The sequence below is a fragment of the Gopherus flavomarginatus genome, chromosome 9 (assembly GCF_025201925.1).
Source record: "Gopherus flavomarginatus isolate rGopFla2 chromosome 9, rGopFla2.mat.asm, whole genome shotgun sequence".
Lineage (NCBI taxonomy): Eukaryota > Metazoa > Chordata > Testudines > Testudinidae > Gopherus > Gopherus flavomarginatus.
Genome location: NC_066625.1, coordinates 79,627,652 through 79,650,347, shown reverse-complemented (window position 1 = coordinate 79,650,347; position 22,696 = coordinate 79,627,652). Strand labels below are relative to the sequence as shown.

General features: G+C 44.0%; 1 protein-coding gene across 3 annotated transcripts in view; it reads left to right on the top strand.

The window, feature by feature from the left end:
- AKAP13 (A-kinase anchoring protein 13) overlaps positions 1–22,696 on the top strand; it is a 343,718-nt gene that overhangs the window by 164,344 nt on the left and 156,678 nt on the right. For all 3 annotated transcript variants that reach the window (XM_050967379.1, XM_050967378.1, XM_050967380.1), the window contains 2 exons: positions 9,511–9,700; positions 17,244–20,223. In XM_050967379.1, the coding sequence (XP_050823336.1) occupies positions 9,511–9,700; positions 17,244–20,223 (3,170 nt within the window). The remainder of the gene's footprint in view (positions 1–9,510; positions 9,701–17,243; positions 20,224–22,696) is intronic.

Below are 22,696 nucleotides of genomic sequence, written 5' to 3'. Positions count from 1 at the left end.
CTTGTATCTTTAGCTGTCATTTTCACCTGTGAAAAGCGAGTGCAGAGTGGTCGTATAACACTGCTAAATCAGGATAGTGGCATTTTGCACTCAGTTTGCTCAGGTGTATATGATGACACAAGGTGCAAAACAGTGGAGAATATGTCAAAAGGGTTTTACAAACTGAATTTTCAGCTTAATTTGACCTGGAAATGCTCCTTTAATAGATTTGAGTGTTTAGGTGCTTATTTCTATAGTAGCAGTATTGATGGTGCCCTCAAAGCTGCGTAATTGTAGGTGATGGCTGGCTTTTTGCCATTGTAACACACAAAATGTAGAGGTTACACAGACAATGGTTAATTGGGGTATTAATTTCATTGTTATCTAGAAGAGAGAGACTGATTCATTAATTAGGCAGATAGCTTGAATCCACAGAATGTTCAGCATAAGAAAGTAACACTTTTAAAAATATTTTTAAAATATATTTTTATTAAATATACTGTTTGCAAGAGGCGCCAGGTTGACAAATCTGGAACATGACATCTCCTTTGTCACAGCCCTAACCTAGCAGGGGTGTGGTCTCTATGGCCCATTCATTGTTTGGTATTTCTGCTGCGCATGCTAACAAGAGGGCTAATTACAGGAAGTTATTTTTGTGAGGTGTGTAGCTGTCTGCTAGAAACTTGATGCAGAGTACTAGCTTATTCCACACGAGTCACTGAAGGTCTTTAGTCTGGGAACATCTTTTTGTCCCTACTAGACTGGGCTGATTCAGCGTAACTATTTTAAAGCATTCACATTGAGAGAGGCATCAGGATCGTAAGAAAAATGGGAAGAGTGGGGGAAATGATGTCCTTTTCATGTTCCCTCCTGTTTGCACTCAAACCTTCCTTCTCCCCAAACTTCCAGTCTACTTCTTCCCCGAACTCCTATGTTAGCAACTAACATAGCACTTCAGCTTCTCAGCTTTTCTTCTAGTTAATGGATAAACATTACATCAAACCCAATTATGGCTCAGAAACTATCCTGTTAAAATGCAGTACACAACAGACGAAACGTGGTGTCCTATCGAGTAGCTCATATTCCCTGGTGTCCTATTAGATAGATATATCCCCTTGAAGCCCACTCTCACTCAGCTGTATAATAGCTTTGATTGCCACCCTCTCTTTTGGTTTTTATATTGTACTAGAATTTATACAGGCTATGATAGTGCTTTCTATGTTGTTTGATTTATTGTGCAAAACTTCCTTATTTTAAGCTGGTAACACTGTTACCTATTACCTTCTGAATATTTATCTGTTATAGAGTTAATAAGATTTTTTGAGGTTGTGTGTATGGAATAACTTAGCAATAGTCATTCAAGTGTACCATCAAAGTTTTCTGCACAGGATTCCATTTAGTCCAGCAAAAGGCTACCTTGTAGATGGAAAACAAGTTTGTTCTTAACCAATATACAAGAACAACAGTTCTTTTTCGAGTGCTTGCTCAAGTCCATTGTATGTTAGGTGTGTGAGCTTGCCCCATGCACTGGTGCTGGGAGTTTTTCCCTCAACAGTATCCATAGAGGACCACCTCTGGTGCCCCCTGGAGAGGTGCACATGTGCCACGGTGTAGGGGGCGCCGCCAACTCCCCCTACCCTCAGTTCCTTCTTGCCGCCAGTGACGGTGCTGGAACATCTGCTGCTCCGTCTAGCGTTGTCTCGTTCTCTGTTCGTAGAACTTGTAGTATAATTGTAGATAGTTGTTGTTACAGTTAGTTACCCTTAGTAGTTCTTGAAGTTCTCATAGTCCCAAACAGGACTCAGCTGGGGGACGGGGCATGCCCCAGTCCCCGGATTTTAAGCTCTGCGATCGCTGCAAACAGCCTATGCCCATCAGCGATCCACATAACTGCTGCCTAAGGTGCTTAGGTGAGGGACACATAAGCGACAAGTGTTGTATCTGCAAGTCCTTCAAACCTAAGATGAAGAAGTAGCGTGATATCCCTTTAAAAGCACTCCTAATGGAGTTGATACTCACTCCAGCACCAGAACAGCGGTCTGACTCCGCACCGAGCACCGTGGTCTCCGTGCGCAGTGCTCCGCCAGCGCCATCCACAAGCCGGCACTGGTCTCCCTCCACAGCTCCAGTCAAGAAGCCAAAAAAGACTGTGAGAGGAAGATCTCCTATCTCCCGCAAGGGAAAGGAGAGGGCTGGGGACGAGCAAGAGAAAGAATAAGATCTTTCTATATCAGATAGAAGGAGGGGAGGGATAGCTCAGTGATTTGAGCATCGACCTGCTTAAACCCAGGGTTGTGAGTTCAGTCCTTGAGGGGGCCACTTAGGGATCTGGGGCAAAATCAGTACTTGGTCCTGCTAGTGAAGGCAAGGGACTGTACTCAATGACCTTTCAAGGTCCCTTCCAGTTCTGGGAGATAGGATATCTCCATTAACTTAAATTTTATTTAAGATATAGTTGAAGGGGTGGCTTATAGGCAAAATGCAGCCTTCCATAGAGTTGTAACATAGCCTGTAGTCATGTGCATATTTATTATGTAGGTGTGTCCTGCAGAGACAAAATGTCCCATTATGCAATGCTCATCTTGACCAGAGAAACCTTTGTTTGGATAGAGGTCAAACATTGCATGCTGAGGCAGTTTCCATTGGCCACACCTGTGTATTATAGATGAGAGTGGGTTAATCTGCTCCATTTTATCCTAAATACTTGCAGCTCCCAGACTTACCCTCAGCTTCCAATGAGACCATCATCTATGCAAAATTCGGCCATCCCTTTTCTACACTAATTACCTTTAATAGGCTATTTTGGTTCCTTCAGTAATGTTGAGTGCTACAGTATTGGATCTCTAGAGGTGAATGCCAAGAGGCACTAGTCTTTTTGAATTCAAGATAGTTGGTGTGAATATAAAACAAAAGGAAGAATTAATTTAATAACAGGCAATTATGTCTTTATAGTATGTGAGCTGATTTGCCTGCAAGTATATATAATATCAGTGTTGCTGTTTTGGTTTCTTACTGTACAGCCTGCATTGAGGTCTGAAAAAATGCTTAGTTTAAAAGAGTGTAGTCCCTTTGTGCGAATAAATATGAATTGCACTAAAAATAATTTTTCATACTATCTGAGAATATGAAAATCTGTGAACATTTATTAAAGAAGGGATGCAAATTAAACCACCTTTCTGACAGGAATTTTATATTGTCTGGTATTTATCAGTGGTCTGAACATTTCCCAAGTTACAGTGTAAGGCGTTTTGAAATCATTTGTTGAACATTTCACCTTTTACTGGGGAGCGCTGGTTATGCAATCCAGAATTATTAGTGTCCTAATCTTCTACCCTGCTTCTGTTCACTTCCATATGCAGTATGGTAAGGAATTAGTCACTATTACACAAGTAAAATCTTAACTCTTTGTTGCCACCTCAGAAAGCATTCAAATTAGCGAGTGGCCCATAACGTATTCTTAGGGCACTAACAAATGTATTCGTTACTGCTTTCCTGCCTATTTCTGGAGGCACCTAAAAGGTGAAAATCTCTCTCATACACAAACTGTCACATCCACACAGAGTCAGGTGTGGTAGTTGGTGAAAAGTTAATCACCTGAGCGTGTTGCTGTAGATCCCTTAACCCAAACAATTTATTTGAAAACGTCACTGGTGAGTATTAAAGTTCTGTTGTATTGTAGTTCTGAGAGGCTATATTTCCAGATTTCTTTGCATTGCCTCTGCACAATGGTAGTGAATACCATTTCAGCTGGGAGGTCATTGTACCCTCTCAGCAGTGATAGTATTTTCACGAATGGTTCTTACCATTAAAAGTTATTTACCCAGGACAACCACATAATAGAATTCCCTTCTAGGACTAGGGAAATACTCTGGGATCTGATATACCACTGTGATAACTTTGTGGAAATGTTGACTTTTTAATGGTGACCCAGTCATCAGTGTCTTCACATTTCAGTAGTGAAGGATCTAACTGTGAGCTTTATTGAAGCAGTTTGCGCTGTTCTGTCACAGAGCACTCACTAAAATCTGAATAGATTGTCTAGTGCAGAGGTGGGCAAATTTTTTGGCCTGAAGGCCGCATTGGGGTTCCAAAACGGTATGGAGGACCTCCCCAAACAGCCTGGCCCCCGCCCCCTATCCGCCCCTCCCACTTCCTGCCCCAATTGCCCCCCTCAGAGCCCCCAACTCATCCAATCCCCCCCCCAGCTTTTTGTCCCTGGACCACCCCCTCCTGGGACTCCCCACCCCTAACTGCCCCCCTCTAGACCCCACCTCCATCCAACCCCACCTGCTCCCTGTCCCCTCACTGCCCCGACCCCTATCCACACACCCCCACCCTGAAAATCCATATGATTTTCAAACCTGTGCAAATCAATATCTGAAACTTTGCACTTAGGACCGCAGAGTCCAATTGCAAATGCATCTCTCTGTTTTTGAAGCACATTTTGTTTTCCCCTTCTCATTCTTCTTCCCTCGTCTTAAAAATATCTCATCAGTAGCTGCAGGAAGTTCTAAGACTTGCTGTATAGTTGCAGATTTCTATCTCTTTCTGTTGCAAGATAGTGACGCAGAGCCATCGTATTTGCTCTGCTCCGTTAAATCTGTTGTTTTTATTTCTTGAGTGCTCTTCACCAGGGAAGAGCAAATGATCTACTTGGGCAGCCTTTGGACATGAAAATATATTGTGCTGTTTTACGTTTCAAATATACTAACTGCACTAGGGTGTGGCCAGTCTAATTAGTTTCTTGGATTCAGTACGTCATGGTCATGGCCTGAATTACTTTGATGGTAGCAATGATTTGGGTTAATTGCTTTGGCTGTCACTCCTTTTTGGGCTTGTATCCTAATCTGAGATATTTCTGTAGCTGCAGGATGGCCTGGTAAATATTTTTCCTGATTGGATGCAAACACTGTTCATCCCTAAAGAAACAAATTTCTTCCCTCCAGGAATATTTTTTTTCTGATTAGTATTTTAGAACAACTAAAACAGGGACTGAGAGCAGAGAATTCATCCCAGTTTGTATCCTGGAACTTTTTTCAGTGCTGTGTGGATACTCTCACAGCGTAGATCTGATCAACAGGGATCCTAGTTTTCCATTATAACCCTCCCCCCCAAAAATTTTCTGATTAAAAAGCCATAAAAATCCGTGCTTGTCTGTGATTAAAATGAAACTCTGAGCTTTAGTTTCCGTAGCCATCATATTCCGATGAACACATTCTTTTACTGATCTACTTACAATTTTTAAACAAGTTCAAAGCCTACCAGTGCCATCACTCATTATAATAAAATAAAATAAATTACCATTTGTAACAGCCTTGCACCTACAGTACTGAACAGCACATTACCATCAAGGTGAAATTTGTCCTTGCCAAACTCAGTGACACAGTCTTTAGGAGTGATTTATAAGGTTTTTGGCATCTTTCCATAACTTTAATTACTCAAATCTGGAGGCTAAAGTAAAATTTGAGATGTATTAAAACACTAACCCCTGTATACCGTTGAATAAATTTTATTTAAATTTATATTAATTTAAATTTATAAATTTAGGCAGTCTGACTTGCTGGGGAACTCACAGTCTGGAAAAATCCCAGTCAGCGGAGTGAGATGCAGGTCTCTGCTCAAGAGAGGAACAGCTAGGGAGCTGGAAACCTAAGAATGAGTGCCTTTGCTGGACTACAGAGGGGAAATACAGGTGCAGTTGCCCTGAGCTGTGGTAATACCTTCCTCTGGGAGGAGTCCCATTCGCTGAAGACTCATCACGGTCCTCAATGGGACAACTCGTGGAGTAAGGGTGGTAGATGCAGGCCATCCGGTATATCTTTATTTCATTTGGGCATGGTACAGCTGACTGTTATTGCATACTGAGCTAATAGTCCCCTGCAACTGCCTGGATGTGAGATGTAATTTGTTACTTAACAAGGTTTGCGCACCATCATGGAAATGTTCAGTTTAACCCTCAGCATGAAATTTGTATATGAAAGAGATTTTTTTCTTTGTATGTGGAAGTAATTATTTGAATAAATCTGGCATACATCTGTGAAGGTGGTGAATTTCATTAGAGGCAAACAGATAGCCGTAGTTACTCTGTGATTCATTTCTGAATTTTCATGTTTGTGAAGTCATTCATAATCCTGAATTCTGCAGATTGCTTTGTGGATGCCTGTTTGAAGATACTCACAAATATACTTGAAGCTGATGGGAAATTGACAAAGGCTGCTGTGCTTAGTTCTCTTTAATCTCGCTGATGTTGCTCTCATGAATTGGTGAATGGGCTTTTCACCCATGACTGCTTCATTGTGTTCCGAAAGCTTCTCTAAGTACAGTGATTTCTCATATATGACAGCTGAAAAGAAAAATAGCTCAGACAGAAATGTCTGTTTCCTTGATAAAGAAAGGCCATTTGTTCAGTTAACTGAGCTATTAAAAGCATAAAATAACTTGGATTGCAGGGGTTTGATGGTTGGCTTTATAGAAGTTGAAACAGCCATTTGTAATAGAAAACTGTACATTACCTTCTCTTTCTTTTTTGAAATATTGATTCTGATTCTGAATAAATCAGGAGCAATTCCATTGAAGTCAATTGAGTTACGCCGTGGAAAAAGAGAGGAAAATCAGGTCCATTTAGACGGCTTGATTTGGATGAATCATAGATTAATTTGAAGTGAGTCATAGAAATTAGAAAAAAATCTGTTAGGGCAGCTAGTCCATCAGCCACTGTCAGTACAGGATTGTTCTTTGCAATATATATAGTGTATAAAAGTGTCTCAGGGTAGCCCCACCCGACCGTGCCCACTATCTACTGGCCGTGTTGATAGAGAAACCTTAAATCTGAGCGAATAAATGAAGACTCGCACACCACTTCTGAAAGGTTGCCGACCCCTGCTCTAAGTGATGTTTAGAGTCTCTTGTCATCATGCTACCTAGGTATTTGAAGTGCTCACCACACTCTAATGCCTCTTCAGATTTGGATAGAAATATCTCACTTTTCCAGCAGATTTAGATGTTACCATTGACTTTGTCTTTTCGTGTGATGTCTTTAGTCCTAACATATCTACTTCCACCGCTATTCTTTCCGGCAATTTGTGCTTCTCTTCTTGCAACAGTCCTATCTGATTAATATCATTGGTGAAACACAGATGTCTAATTTTTATCCTCTGACAGGTATGCCCTCCTGTACGCTTTCATTAGTGGATCTTTTAAAAATTTCCTCAATGTAACAGTTAAAGAAGATTGGTGGTAGCATGCAGCCCTATCTGACATCTATCGTCACGTCAAACCAGCTGCGTTACTCATTCACACTGAAGCCATCTTGTTTCCATAGAGATTTGTTATGAGCCTTATTACATTTTCCCCGGCTCCGACCAGCCACAGGATTGCCCAAAGAGGTTTGTGCCATATGCTATAAAATGCCTTAGCATAATCCACAAAGGCATGGGCCACTCTCCCATCATTCTCCAGCACTTTCTGACATAGCAAATGCAGATTGAATATTTGCTCAGCTGATGTAAGAGCACAAGGCTGTGTCTACGCCACACACCTTACAATGGCATGGCTGTGCCACTGCAGCCATGCCATTGTAAGATGCACAATGTAGCCGCTCTCTGTCACCAAGAGAGAGCTCTCTGAGCAACAAAATAAAACCACCTCCAGTGAGGGGCGGTATCTTCATCACCAGGAGTGCATCTCCCACCAACAAAGCACTGTCCAAACCAGTGCTTTTCGGCGTCAAAACTTTTGTCATTCAGAGGTGTGGTTTTTTTCACATACCCAAGTGACAAAAGTTATAACTGGGCCAGCAACCTTTCAGAAGTGGTGTGCCGAGTCTTCATTTATTCACTCTAATTTAAGGTGTTTTGCATGCCAGTAATACATTTTAACGTTTTCAGAAGGTCTCTTTCTGTAAGTGTATAATATATAACTAAACTATTGTTGTATGTAAAGTAAATAAGGTTTTTAAATGTTTAACACGCTTCATTTAAAATTAAATTAAAATGCAGAGCCCTCTGGACCAGTGGCCAGGACCTGGGCAGTCTGAGTGCCACTGAAAATCAGCTCGCGTGCCGCCTTTGGCACACGTGCCATAGGTTGCCTACCCCTGAGTTATAATGACAAAAGTGCAGTGTAGATGTAGCCCAACTATCATTTTAAAAAAGAGATTTCAGCACCTTGGAACCAGAATCTCATTGACAGTTCATGGAATTTAGGCTCCTCAAATGACTTTTGAAAATTGAATTTAGGCTCCTAAATCTGTTAGACATCGGAATGCTGAGCACAGTAAATACCTAAATACCTTTAAAAATCTGGGTTCTGATTCCTAACTGATCAGCCTCAGCTAGAAGGTTGCTGATCTATCACACCTGTGGCTGGGCCTAACTCCCCTTAAAGGGCCAATCACACTGTGATACAGCACAGCACATCGGTATGATTTATACTTTTAGATTCAAATTCAGTCTTTATCACAGGCATCACTCTCAAATGCAAACTTCTGCTAGGCTTGTAACCTTAATGGAAATTCTACTTGACTCTCTTCTTTCAGTTCTGGTTCTTAAACTGTGCCATTTACTGTGGTATCTCAGTTCATATTAACAGTTAGAATCATAACAATTTTCCTAACAATTAGGGACAGGAAAAGTTCCATATGGTTGTGCCTCTGTTCTCCTGTCAGTGTAGTCATGCTCTGAAGTTTGTAGTGAAGGTGGCAGTATTTTGACTATTACTGTATTCATTTTATGTAAATAAGAATGTAATTGAGTTATAGCTTTAAAGCTCTGTGTGGTGGACACAATGGCCTGGTTTTCTTTTTCTTTTTCCCCACAGGACTGACCCTTTTTAAAGATTTTGTTACTGTTAACTGGCAAAATGGGGAGCTCTATAATGAAATCAATAATCCTACTGTAGAGGGACTTGATATCTCAGGATATTGGTGACCTCACTGTTATGTAAGAATGGTCATATAAGATCTTCCCCTTTAGGCCACCCGTTCAAATCAAGTCCAGTTCAGTAATGATTGAAAATTGCTATCTCATGATGGTTGCTTGCACTGTATGAAGTGAGTTAATTGTCTCAGTCCGATCCCTAGAGGAATGTTTCTGTCATAAAAGTTGTTTTGCTGTTTGCCTATTGCCCTACAGTCCTTATTCCATAGATTAGGAGACAGATCCCACTCTAGGGCTGTCAACCTGGCCACCTTTTCTGCATTAAATTCACTTTAGAAAGCAAACACTTTGCCTGTCGTTACTACTTGCTATAACCTTCTGACAGCTTGGAAACTTCAGGTTAATAAGACTTCGCAGGACGTTTTGGGATGTAGCTTGTCATTGATTCTAACTCTCAACTCCAGTTCATTTCTCTCTGCCAAGATTGGGGAGCATATGTTTCTTGGCCTGACCTTCTAGCCTGCAGAGTAAACCACCTTGTAGTCTCTTTTGCTTGGGCCATTGACTAGATAAGTATCCAACCAAGGAATGTGTGTCACTGCATCACAGCATTTCAGTCTCGTTTATGTGTTAACCTGGGTTTGTTTTATTTCAGAGAGGAAGCTGGTGAACCAGAGTCTTGGAGCACTTTGTCTCATATAGTGCACTCGGGGGACTACTGTGTGAAATACCACTGTGGGCTGAATGTTTATATGCTAACGGCTGAAGCCAAGGAAGGAGCAAAGGCCAACATGGAGCATGACATAGAGCAACTCCAGAAATTCATAGCAAGCCACCAGCACACGGTGAGAAAGGGACAGGGCAATACACTGAGTGTAAATGTACCTGGGCTGCCTGCTGCTGTTAGCGTGAGCTTCCAGGTATTTTGTAAGAAACTGTGCACCTGGGCAGTGCTCACATAGGCATTTACAAACGACACTAGATCATCACATCTCGAAGAACCACAGTTACAGTAAGAAACTGTTTCTTAACTTAGATATATCATATATACTCTTTCATTAGCCCGTTCGTTTATAAGCCAACCCCCCAAGATGGTTAGATAAAAATAGCAAAAAGTGTATGACCCTTTCATAAGCCGACTCTATATTTCAGGAGTTGGCAAACTTTGGCTCCTGGCCCGTTAGGGTAAGCCGCTAGCAGGCCTGGACGTTTTGTTTACCTGGTGCGTCTGCAGGCATGGAGCCCCTCAGCTCCGAGTCTCCGCGGTTAGCCATTCCCAGCCAATGGGAGCTGCGGGACGTGGTGCACCACTTCCCGCAGCTCCCATTGGCTGGGAGTGGCAAACCGTGGATACTGGGAGCTACGGGGCTCCATGCCTGCAGACGCTTCAGGTAAACAAAATGACAATGTATTAGATATTTAATTCAATGATTCCTGAAAGTTTAAAATCATCAGATTTTGGTGTTGACCCATTTATAAGCTGACCTCCGCTCTTTGATGCTTCACTTTTTACCAAACATATTCAGCTTATGAACGAGTATATATGGTAATTAACTAATTCCCAGGGGTATCTTACCTGGGAACTGTCTGCTTTCCTCTGATTTGGGAATGGGGCTCTACTAAAGGCATTGTTAGGATGGAGGGAAGTTTTCTGCCATCTGGGAGGTGGAGCTCGGTCAGGACTCTTTAGTGAGAAGCAAATCCTGCCCTGCACCTCCTTCCTCATGTACTCTGCCTTTCTCTGCTTCCAGATCCTGACTCGTCCCTGCATGCAAAAGGCGAGTTGCATCCTGAGGGCAAAAGAAAATTGCTTGGAGGACAGGGTAGTTTCCTGCAGGGTGGTTGGGTCAGTGGGCGGGGAGTGTGAGGTGGGTTCTGGTACTGGCTGGGGTTAATAGAGGGTGAGGGAGATGGGAATGTTTTTGTTTGGGAGAAGACAATAATAGATCTGCCGGGAAGCAGCACTCCGGTTGAGGGGAAAGGCCAGAGGAGAGGTAGTGGGAGCATTGTACACTCTTCTTTAGTACCTCTGTGCAGGATTCTGAGGGTGAGTCCACTCCTGTTAAATGTTGTAGGAGTTCATGGTGGGGTTTTCAGAAGCACTTGGCATTGGCCTGATACTGCGCCCATTGAAGTCACTGGGAGCTTGATCATAGGATCTGCAATTAGGTCAAGGCTGAGGTCTTTGGAAAATTCCACTCTCAGAGCTGCCAGGGAGACCCTCTTCAGACAGTGAAATGCAAAATGGTGGTCAGGATTTTACAGCTACTACAGAGCTGTACAGTTTTCCTTGTGTGTCCACCATTCCTTTCAGATGTCTGTATGTTTTTGTTTAATTCTACCATCCTGGGCCTGTCTTACGCTAGGAATTTACTTTGGGATAGCTACGTCTCACAGGGATATGACATATCAAACTCCTGAGAGAGGTACTGTAGCTATACCAACCTAACCCCTCGTGTAGACCAGCAGTAGGCTGATGGAAGAATTCTTCTGTTGACCTATCTACCACCTGTCAGGGCAGTGGATTACCTATGCCAATGAGCGAAGCCCTGCTGTTGGCATAGGTAGTGTCTACATGAAGAGTTACAGCCCGCAGAGTTGTTATATTTAAATATTACTACTCCTTTTTCATTAAGAGATAAAAAGGAGGACGTCGGAGGAGTATTTTTCATTTTTACTAGTTGAAGTTTTAGCACACTGATCATTCTGAACAACAGTCCTCACTGTTGTCTGAATAGAGAATGGGAGCAACTCTGGGTTTCAGCTGGTGGTATTGGTTTACTGGTACTGTTGATGCAAGTGGCAAGCCAAAGCAAGTGTTGGAATCACCTCACTTTACCTCCCCTTACCACCAGATGACAGTAAAATATGTCTAACGTACCAAGCACGTTTCTCTTTAATGGTGCAGATGCCTGACGGGTTCATTTTGTCTGACAATGAAATCAGAAAAGCTATGTTTAGATTTTTTTCCAGCCCTGTTTCACTTCAAATCTAATCTGATTTGAATTTGGAAAGCAGCCCTGCAATTACTTCATTTAGGCTAAGCTGAAAGCCAGTTGGCTTTCTCTGGAGAAGGCTCTATTTTTCAGTCTATCAGCAGAGTGACTTCACTGGGAGGATGTGAAGGCTCCCATGCCCCGTGTCTTTCAAAACTTTACTTGTTCCACAACAAGTGTCAGTTTTGTTTGTGTTTTTCTGTATTGGCTGGAAACCAGTAGACCATTCCTTGTGCTCTGCTGCAGGGTGGAAGCCACCAGACAGCTGACACTCCATTTGAACTTGTTCAGTTGCGCACCCACACAAATGGATCTATCATGTGTTTTTTCTTCATGTAGAGCAGTATTTCCAGCCAATGCCCACTCCTTCCCAGTCATTTATGTGCATTCTAACCCACCATGGAGCTTGGACAACATCGCAAGTTTAGAACTGCATGGTCTGTCATTGTAGTGGCACGGGAGCACCCCTATAGTTAAAGTTGCATCATGACATCTGTTTAAAGGTTAACGCTTCTAAGTCCTCTAAAACTGACATGCTTAGTCAATTTTTTTTTAAATTTGATGTGCCTCAGGTGGGTGCTTGGTGGGATTAAAGACCCAGATTTGGAGTCATATGAGCATGGGGTTCTGGAGATACAAGCCTCCCTCTCCCCCCAAATAGCCATTTAAGAAAAGTTTCTAGTTGGGTTTCTTTGCCCAGAGCTAGGGATTAAACTATTGATGTGATGCAGGTCAAAATGGTCTCAATCTGTTGAGTTTTATCCAGAGTAGTGCATGGCATCCACAAAATCTTTGAGAGGCCCAAATTGAGAATGGTATTTAAGGAAATGTACATATTTACACTCCGCATGCACCGATATAGAAAAATGGCTAAAATGGCTTCCATTCCCACCATTTTATATGTTTCAAAGCTTGACTCTTGTAAGTGTTCTAAAATTCAAATAGTTAGTTGGATAGCTTTGAAATGTGGTGTGCCTCATAGGGGTGCAGGGTAGCATTAGTGATCCAAATTGGGGTCATTTGACCCCATGAGGTCCTGAGTTACAGCCCCGACTCCAAAAAATCAGTTTCTTTCTGCTGCCTTGTACTGTTAAACTGAGAGGTACTTATGACTAAGGCTTACAATTATGTCACGGAGGTCACAAAATCCGTCATTTCCAGAGTTGTCCGTGACAATTTCTGCTTCAGCCCTGGGGTCGCGGGGCTGGATTTGTCAGCCTGTGGGGACACCAGCTCTCAGCTGCCAGCCCTGGAGCTCTGAGCTGTATGTGGGGGAGCCCCCACAACGCCCAGGTGCCTGCCTGGAGCTCCAAGCCTCTGGAGCTCAGAGCCACAGCACGAGCCCCCGCAGGTCCCAGCTGTTGCAGGCAGCAGGTCGCCTTGGAGCTTCCAGGTGCAACGGCCCCTGGAGTTCCACGGGTAGCAGGCGGCCCCTGGAGCTCCCACCCATGAGGGCAGTGGGGGCTCCCCCGAGTTCAGAGCTGGAGGAGGGGGCCCCATCAATTCTCAGTTGCCAGTCCTGGAGCTCTGAGCCTCCACGGGCAGTGGGGCCCGCCACTGTGAGCGTCCGTGGCAGTGGGTGTTGGGAGCCCTCCCATTCCCTATTTTTGTCAGGGTTATTTTTAGTAAAAGTCATGATATTTCTGTGAATTTTTGGTTATTGGCTGTGACCTGTCTGTGACTTTTACTAAAAATTGGCATGACAAAATCTTAGTCTTACTAATGACTGATGAATCAGACCTCTTGATGGCTGTGAATTCATCCTGTCATTAACATAACCAAACGACATGTTAAACACAAACCACCACCTAAGACCAAAGGAGTTTTGAACTGAATGGCCGGAGGTTGCTACAATTTGTGAATCATAAATAATTATTTGAGTTTGAGAGATCATGGGATCCAAGTATTTTTTGGGGGAAATTAGGCATGTGAGTGCTTCCTGGGAACGAAGGGGCACTGCGGTCGAAAAGTGGGGAAGTATGGGGAGAGGGGTGTGAGGTTGCAGTGTGGGGAGGTGCAATTATGGGGAAGGGCATAAATGGTGATGGTGGGGAGGGGAGAAAGGTTGGGGGCTCAGGTGAGAGGAGAGTGGCACCCTGAGCTCTGCAAGTGCATCCCAACTGTGCATCCAACCCCGCTACCTCTTCCAAAGTCTTTGGGGGAAAATTAGCTATGCAAATATTTCCCGGGAATGGTGAGTGAGGGGAGAGGTGTTTGGGACTGCAGTGAGGAGAGGGTGTTTACAAGAAGGGAGATAACTGCAAGCGGGGAAAGAGGTTGAGGGATCAGGTGAAGGAGGCTCGGGGGTTAGAGACAGTGGAGGGATACTGCAGTGGGAAGGGGGCTGTTGGGGTGTGTGGCAGAGGGGAGAATAGGGGCAGGGGCACTTGTAAGTCTCACATTACCTCCTTCCTTGTGTACGTCCATATCTGGTGGGCTCTCATGCCTCTAGTGGTTCTAAGTCCCCTTTCTTCTCCCCCCCCCCCCGCCCTCCCCAAGCTGGGCTATGGGGTACCTTGCACAGCCTCTCATACTGCCATCCATGTGTGGGTCAGGATCTAGGGGGCCCATGCTCGTCTACAGTCCCCTCCCCATCTTTCTCAGTTGATCCAAGATCTGAAGTCCTACCCATTTGAATGAGGAGCTGAGAATGGGCATACCATGTATATCATAGGCTCTAAAGAGGGTTGGGAACATTCACTAAGATGAGCGGAGTGTCCACCATGTGTCTTTGAGGCCTGGTCTACACTATGCGTTTAAACCGATTTTAGCAGCATTAAACCGATTTAACGCTGTACCCGTCCACACTACGAGGCCCTTTATATCGATATAAAGGGCTCTTTAAATCAGTTTCTGTACTACTCCCCGACGAGAGGAGTAGCGCTAAAATCGGTATTACCATATCGGATTAGGGTTAGTGTGGCTGCAAATCGATGGTATTGGCCTCCGGGCGGTATCCCACAGTGCACCACTGTGACCGCTCTGGACAGCAATCTCGACTCGGATGCAGTGGCCAGGTAAACAGGAAAAGCCTCGCGAAATTTTGATTTTCATTTCCTGTTTGCCCAGCGTGGAGCTCTGATCAGCACGGGTGGCAATGCAGTCCCAAATCCAAAAAGAGCTCCAGCATGGACCATACGGGAGTACTGGATCTGATCGCTGTATGGGGAGACAAATCTGTTCTATCAGAGCTCTGTTAAAGAAGACGAAATGCCAAAGCGTTTGAAAAAAAAATCTACAGGCTACACGGTGCTGTGTGACAAGCGTAACGGGAAGCCAGAGACTCAAATGGACGCTCATGGAGGGTGGGAGGGGGTACTGAGGACTCCAGCTATCCCACAATCCCCAACAGTCTCCGAAAAGTATTTGCATTCTTGGCTGAGCTCCCAATGCCTGTAGGTTCAAACACATTGTCCAGCGTGGTTCAGGGTATAGCTCGTCAATTTACTCCCTCCCCCCACCACGTGAAAGAAAAGGGAAAAATATCGTTTCTTGACTTTTTTCAATGTCACCCTATGTCTACTGAATGCTGGTGGTAGACACGATGCTGCAGCAGTGAAGAGCAGTATCTGCTCTTCTCCCCTCCCCGGTGGCAGACGATACAATATGACTGCTATCCGTCGTCACCATCAGCCCTTGCTTGATAACTGCTGAATACCCCTGGCTGGCCTCAGGGGTGCCTGGGTAAAAATAGGAATGATTCCTGATCATTCCTAGTAGATGGGACAGAACGGCTGGTAACCGTCCTCATCATAGCAACTGGGGCTGAGCTCCATCAGCCCCCTCCCTTTCCTGTGTAAAGAAAAGATTCTGTACTGCCTGGACTATCATAGCAGCGGCATGCTGGGCTCCTCTCCTCTGCACCGCTTAATGTCCTGCCTGGACTGTCATAGCACCGGGAGGCTGCCTCCCCCTCATTTTATCTCACTAACAAGTCACTGTTTGTTATTCCTGCATTCTTTATAACTTCATGACACAAATGGGGGGGGACACTGCCACGGTAGCCCAGGAAGGTTGGGGGAGGAGGGAAGCAACGGGTGGGTTGTTGCAGGGGCACCCCCCGTGAATGGCATGTAGCTCATCATTTCTGCAGGATCTGACATGGAGCAGCTGTGCTCTCCAATACACTGGTTCTCTAGTACACTTGCCCCATATTCTAGGCAGGACTGACTCTATTTTTAGAAACCGTAAAGGAGGGATTGACCCCCATTTAGGGTCCTTGGAACCAATCCTGGTGAGAAAAGCCCCCCAAATAATTATCCATTTTCAAAAAGTTTGTGTGTTTTTTTTGTTCTGAACTAGAGATTAAACTTTTGCTCTGAAGTGGGACAAAATGGTCTCTGTCGATAAGATTCTACCCTAGGTAGAGCATGGCACCTGCTAAGTCTTGCGGGGATCCGAATTGTGAACAGTGTTTAAGAACAGGTACGCTTTTTAGAAGATGTGCAGTCTGGAAGGATTACATCAATCAAGAAAAAAAAAAAAAGGGTTTCTATGCAACCACTTTATGCTTGCCTGTGTAGTTCAAGGGAATTGGCCAACCCCATTGCGCTGGTGAATATCCCACCACTGACACTTATCGTCTGAGCTGTTGTACACCTGAACTATAGAGATTTAATAATGCATATTCCTTGCTACAAGCGGCCTCTGTTGTTTTGTGGTTTTATTTTATGGCTAGGGTTACTGTAAACGCAGCAGGATAGTCAGCAGCTCTTGTAACCAAAATGCGTGTTACATTGGGTGGGGAGGAGCTGGAGACAGAGGACTTGGTGTATGGGAGTGGGATGGGAGAAGGAGCGAGCACAGAGAGATGGACTGTGGAGGGAATGGGCAATGAGGAAAGGTGGTAAGTAAGCCTTGGATTGGTTGTTTGAGAAAATCCTGTATTTTACTAGCCCCAGGGGATGGTGGCAAGTGGTTACTTCTTGCTTTGGGGGCAGATTAATACAGTGTTTCCAAAGACACAGGGGATCTGTAATCCTCCTACAGGATGGCAGTTCAACCCAGAGGCAGTCTCGAAAAGAACTGCATGTGCCATTTTGGAGCTGGATTGTACATTCAAATGCATGTTTACTTAATACTGCAAATTAAATTTAAATCCTGCTCTTTTCTGAGTTTAAATATAAATCCATTCAAGCAATAGTCTTCAATATATCCAGTGGCTGGCAAGACTTAAAAGATCAATTTACTGTTCCCGGACATTTTGTAAATGTGGTTGAAGTGGATATACACGCAGCGATGGAGGGAGGGGCTGGTCTCATTTTGTATGCACTCGAGTTCATGTTACAGATTTAAGAATTGTACAGGTGACTGATAAATCAACATGTACACTTTTTGAGAATGTGACATACAGCACAACAAATAGTCATAATCTTTATTTCCCTCTTTTCAGAGTGCAGCCAAACAGCCAGAGCCTGAGCTGAGAACTTCAGAGGATAACTGCAACATAGGAACAGAGGTGGAGGGTTTTCTGGATGCTGCAGCCCCCCTCTCGGAAGAAATGCCAACAGAAGGAAGCAAAGAATGCCCTTCTGCACTGGTTGACTTTGATGTGAGGAAGCTCTCAGCCCCAATGGACCACGAGGAGAACCAGTGTGACAGTGGGAGTTTGGAAGTGCTTAACGACACATCAAGTGATTTGTTGAGCCTGGCGCGTGTAGAGAACCCAGGGTTTTCCTGTGAAAGTAAAAACACAGCTACGTTGAGTAAAAAGGAAGAGGAGGGGCCAGCCGCTATTGTAGACTCTGGGACTGTATCAGATAAAAATGACTGCACACTGAGCTCGGCTGCTGGAGTAAACGGTGCTGCAAGCCTATCCTGTGGAAATACAAATGAGGAAACCGGAATGACATCCACTGGAGTTGTTTTGAGTCAAGCCAGCCTGTGTAGTAGAGATAATACCCAACAGGAAGTGCAAATCGTTGAAGAGTGCACAACTGAAAGCTCTCTTCCTGTGGCTGAAGCTGCATGCAAAGCCCAAACGCCCTGGGAGGGTGTGGATGTGGCTATGGGCCAGGCAGAATGCAAGAACTGTACAGGGTCAGTGGATGCTGCTTCAATCCAGCAGCGTGTAGAGAATGGAGAGGATGAGACCTGGGGTTCAAGAACTTCAAGTCTGAAAGGGCAGCCCCCAGCAAGTGGGGAGTCGTTCCATGCTACTGAGCCCTTTCTTGCAGCGTCACCAAAATCTCCAAGAAAAGATGGGGAATGTGGAGATGGACAAGAGATGCAGGCACAGGATAGTGCAAATGCACGTGTCAACAGTGATATTATCCCTGTAGGCCATTGGGAGACAAGTAGCAGCGAAGAGAGTGGAACAGACCCAAACACCAAAAATGCAAAGATTGGTTTGGCAGCGGACTTAGTCCAAGGTGAACCCCTTGTAAAGCAGAGGCAGAGTATGGTTGCCAACACTGGAGAGGAGCTGCTGGTTGTGACTAAAATAAAGGTTTCAGAGAATGCATTGAAACATGAGCCTGTTGTTTTGGAAGTGAATAACAATAGTAAGAGTGGTGAGCAGGGCGTGCAGGCGGAAGATGGAAATGCAGACCTTGGGCTGAATGAACTGGTTTTGAGTAACAATGTGGAGAATAATTCTGAAATGAAAAACAGTCCCCTTGACAGGCCTGGTCCGAGTGATGCAGAGACTATGTGCTCCCTTGAAAGCAGCAAAACTATTGCTATTGTAAATGAAGGCGAAGGTGACAGTGAAGCCCTTAAAACGATGTCACTAGGAATGGAAACTACTGGCAGAGGAAGCACAGATTCAGCAGAGGAAGGCCAGGGGTCTGCTGGCAATTGCCACCCTGAGAATCAAGGTGTTTTAAAAGGTGAAATGTGTGACAGCTTAAAACCAGACACTGCTTTAGCTAGCAAAAGTGAGCCTGGGTCACAACCTCCATTTGACGCAGGTTTGTCCTCAGCAGGAAAAGAGCCTCTGCAAAACCAATTGGTGGCATCAAAAAGCATTTCTGAACAGGAGGGGGCTGGCAAGCAAATCAAATCATTCTCATCTCCCTTATTTAAAGAAGATTTACAACAGGGACAGGCAATTGGTCAGGAGAGAGAGGCTGCAGTGGCACCTCCAGGGCAGGAGGCGTCTGTGCATGGTAATGATCCTGTCTTCTCTTCATGTGGCATGGGCACAGAGTGTATCCAGGATAATTTAATGGACACACCCTCTGCAATTCATAATAAAGGATCTAAACAAAACCAGGAAGTAGCAGCAGTAGCAGAGACAGCAGTGCTTGCTGAACAGGACAGTTCTGTGCATGGTAAGATACCAGCAGAAAATAGTTTGCCTAAAGACTGGGGAAAAGAGGGCTCTGATGAGCAAAGTCTGTCACAGCCGGCTGAAGAGAGTAAAGCTGAACCCAGTCAGGAGCTATGTGAAAGTGGGACACTTGGCAAAGAGAAGGGTTTGTCCGAGGAGCCTGCTTCTGCTGCTGTTGTGAAATCCTCTGTTTGCAGTCAGGGCGAGGAGTCTGCAGCGACTGACAGTAAGGCAGATATTGGGCTGAAAGGGGAAATCTCCTGTCAGGAAGCAGATGACAATGCAACAGTGGATGCAGAAGAAAGTATTGTACAAGGGCCTGAATCAGAGTACAAATCGCTGGATGCGAAGAATGACCCTCCTCCCGACACAATTTTAAACCAAGAATGTGATCTCAGTCAGGGGGCACAGGGAGGCTTTCTGCAAAACAAAGTGCCAGAATTAAAGGAGGTCTCTGTTATGGAAGCACCTTCTGTTGCCTTTGAGAATAAGGCACCTCTAGGTGTAGCTGAAACATCCACAGTACCAGGTGATCCAGAAGAGGAGGAGGATATGAATAATGTACTCTCCAGAGCATCACTTCAGCCTATTGCAGAAGAGCCCCCCTGCGACAGCGACTCCAGCACTGACACCATTTGTTTGGCCAGTGAGAGCGAAGTTGGGTGTGAAGTTAAAGAAGCCCAGCAACAGGTCTTGGATTGGCCCAAAAAAGATCAAGAGGAGCAGAACAATGCCATGCTGGAAGCGTGTCTCTCACAGTCACAGCCATACAATATAAATGGCGCTGGTGAGCTTACAGATGACGTGGGGGCAAAGAGCTTGGTTCCAGAGGCTGAGGGCTCCTGGCTGGAAAAAGTTGCCAGTATGGTGAAAAGTCCGGATGGATTTGTTTCTATATCAGAAACTTCTTCCGTCCCTGAGTCTGCAGTTGGGAAGCTAGAGTGTGTACCTGTTGGGGTTCTCCCCCCATCCTCTCCCGAAGCCCGAGTGATTATGGGAGACGTCCTTAATGGAGATATGGATTTAAGTTTGCAGTTTGGTGAACCAACGAATCGGGGGGATGCAAGCTCAGAAGTGCTAGGATCTGAGTCTGTTACAGGTAAGCAAAATAGTGTCTTGTTTTTTTTATATAGCACCATATGTGCGCATGGCATTTCATATGCAAATAAAGGAAGAAGCTCTCTGCCAGAAAGAGCTTCCAACTTAAATGAGATTTATCTTTTTTAAAGAATGAAAATCAGGCCGTGGTGGGGAGAGAAATGGGTGTCAGAGGCCAGCCCTGGGAGGGGAATCCTGCACTTGGCAAGTGCACGTTCTTTTCCTGCGGAGACCAGAAATCTGAAATAGATATTAAACGTTTACACTACAAGTACATGTTTCTAGGATTGCATCACAGTTAGGAAACAGTCTTATATTTATGCCAAAGTATTTTAGAGGAATCTTTAACATGTAAATTACGTTCCCTAGTAGGAAAGAAAACAGTTAAATGGGCGTGTGATGCTGAAATTTGCTGTGTGTTTATATGTTTCCTTCTGGGCCAGGTGTCTTAAGGTTTTGTGCTAACTTGACTCTTTCCTTCAATTCTGTCCCGTATTCTCCGCGAATTTGGAGTTAGAGTATAACCATGCTGTATTAAAGCTTCCTTACCAGTCAACTGGAACAGCTGTGAGTGTCAATCTGAACTGGGCAAAGAAGCTTCCTAATTGGTGGCATTGAGTCATTTAAAAAAGAGGGGGAGAGAACACATCCCTCCACCCACTTTTCCTGACTCTGAAGCCATCCTGGAGCGAAGCTGCAGTCTTTTCCACTGTATTTAAGCAGTGCTGGAATTCAAACGCTTATTACTTATTCAGTGCAACAAGCAAGGATGAAGGATCAGTGGGGACCTCTGAGTGATGTCATAGGAGATAAGTGACTGCATCAGGAGAGCTTTGGCAGAGTCAGTCTGTGTTCAACAAGAGCTAATAGGAACCGTCAAAAAATAAAAACAAAACAAAACAGCACCTCTTCCTCTGATAAATACAACAAAAAATAACTGACTTTCAGAGTCTTCCAGTCTGGACTGAAATCACAGGTGACATTTCTACTGAAGCGCACAGCTGGTTTGATCCAGGCTTTATATTACACCTGTTTAGGCAGCTGTTAAACGTAAACAGCTGACCTATCTCTGTGTTTCTCTTATTTAGTTATAAGGAATCTATAGGTAAGACATATCTTTCCTTTAACAAGCTCAAAACAAGAGACTAATTCAGAATTCTAAAGAAAATAATATAAATGTAATGCATCCAGCAACCCCAGCTGTTTAGAGGTGGGAGCTATAAAATCATAGAAATATGAGACTGCTTTTTACTGCATAAAGGGAAGAGATTTTGTCAATTAGAGTTGTGGAAGGTGATTTATTTTAGCATTGACTGGAAGCACAATTGTGGGTACCTATTTTTTGGGGGTAGAGGAGGTGAATATTTTCTAAGTTTTCGTAAATTTGGGATTTTAAAGAGTTTTATTAGTCATAGTAATTTATAAGCTGCTATTTAACAGGCTGTTTACATGACTCAGAAAGATCCTTTAAAAAAGAAACTTCTATTTTTGTATTGTGGCAGGTTGACATTTCAGTAGAATGGGAGTGGCTGTAAGTCAATACCTGGGAGTGCTAATTTCTTCTGGGAACTCCTTGGTTTTTGTCTCCTGCCGTCTAAGTCTCTGTAGCCAAAGTTTAATTCTATACCAGCTGTTGGATATGCAGGTTTTTCATGCAAGATATCTTATAGAATTCCAAGAGACAAGGAATTACAGTGCAGTAAATTAGCACCCATACTGAAAAATACAACTTGTGTTTTTATAAAAATGTTAAAACGTCATACTAAGCTGGGGTAGGGGAAAGGAAACTGGGATTTTGTTACAGATTTCAAAAATGTAGAAGGGGGAAAAACATACAAGGATCCAGCATGTGTTTTTCTCTTCTACCCATAAGAAAAACATGGTCATGATGTGAAGTGGCACAAAGGACAAATTAGGGTAGAATGGCTTCTCCCAGGGATTATTGGAACAATCTACAGAATAATGCTATGTGGGCACAGACAAAACATGGGTTTAAAGCAAAGACCAGAAGATGTTTTCTGTTGTTGTTGTTGTTGTGTTGTGCGTGTGTGTGTGTGTATATATATATATATAGAGAGAGAGAGAGAGAGAGAGAGAGAGAGATGGCATTTAAACGTTGTGTGGTAACTGCCCTACCTGGGTAACGTCTTGTCTTGTCAAAGGAGCAAATTACTAAGTACTGTGAGGTTTTTCAAGTTCACTTTGTTCTGAGTCAGAACTTATCTTGGCAAGTAGGGACGTGTATATATTTATGCGGTTAGGGACGTAACTGCTGCTCAGCAGAAAAAACCAAAATCCTTTTCTGACAGACTTTGGGCTGGAGCCCTTCTGAGAGTAGAGGCTTGGTGGATGCTTCGCAGAAACACACTCACTGGGGATTTTTTTTTTCATTGTCATTGCTAAATTGTCACAGTTTCTGATATGCAACTGAAGGATTTTTCTCAGCGAGAGGGGCAGGGAAAGATGCAAGACCA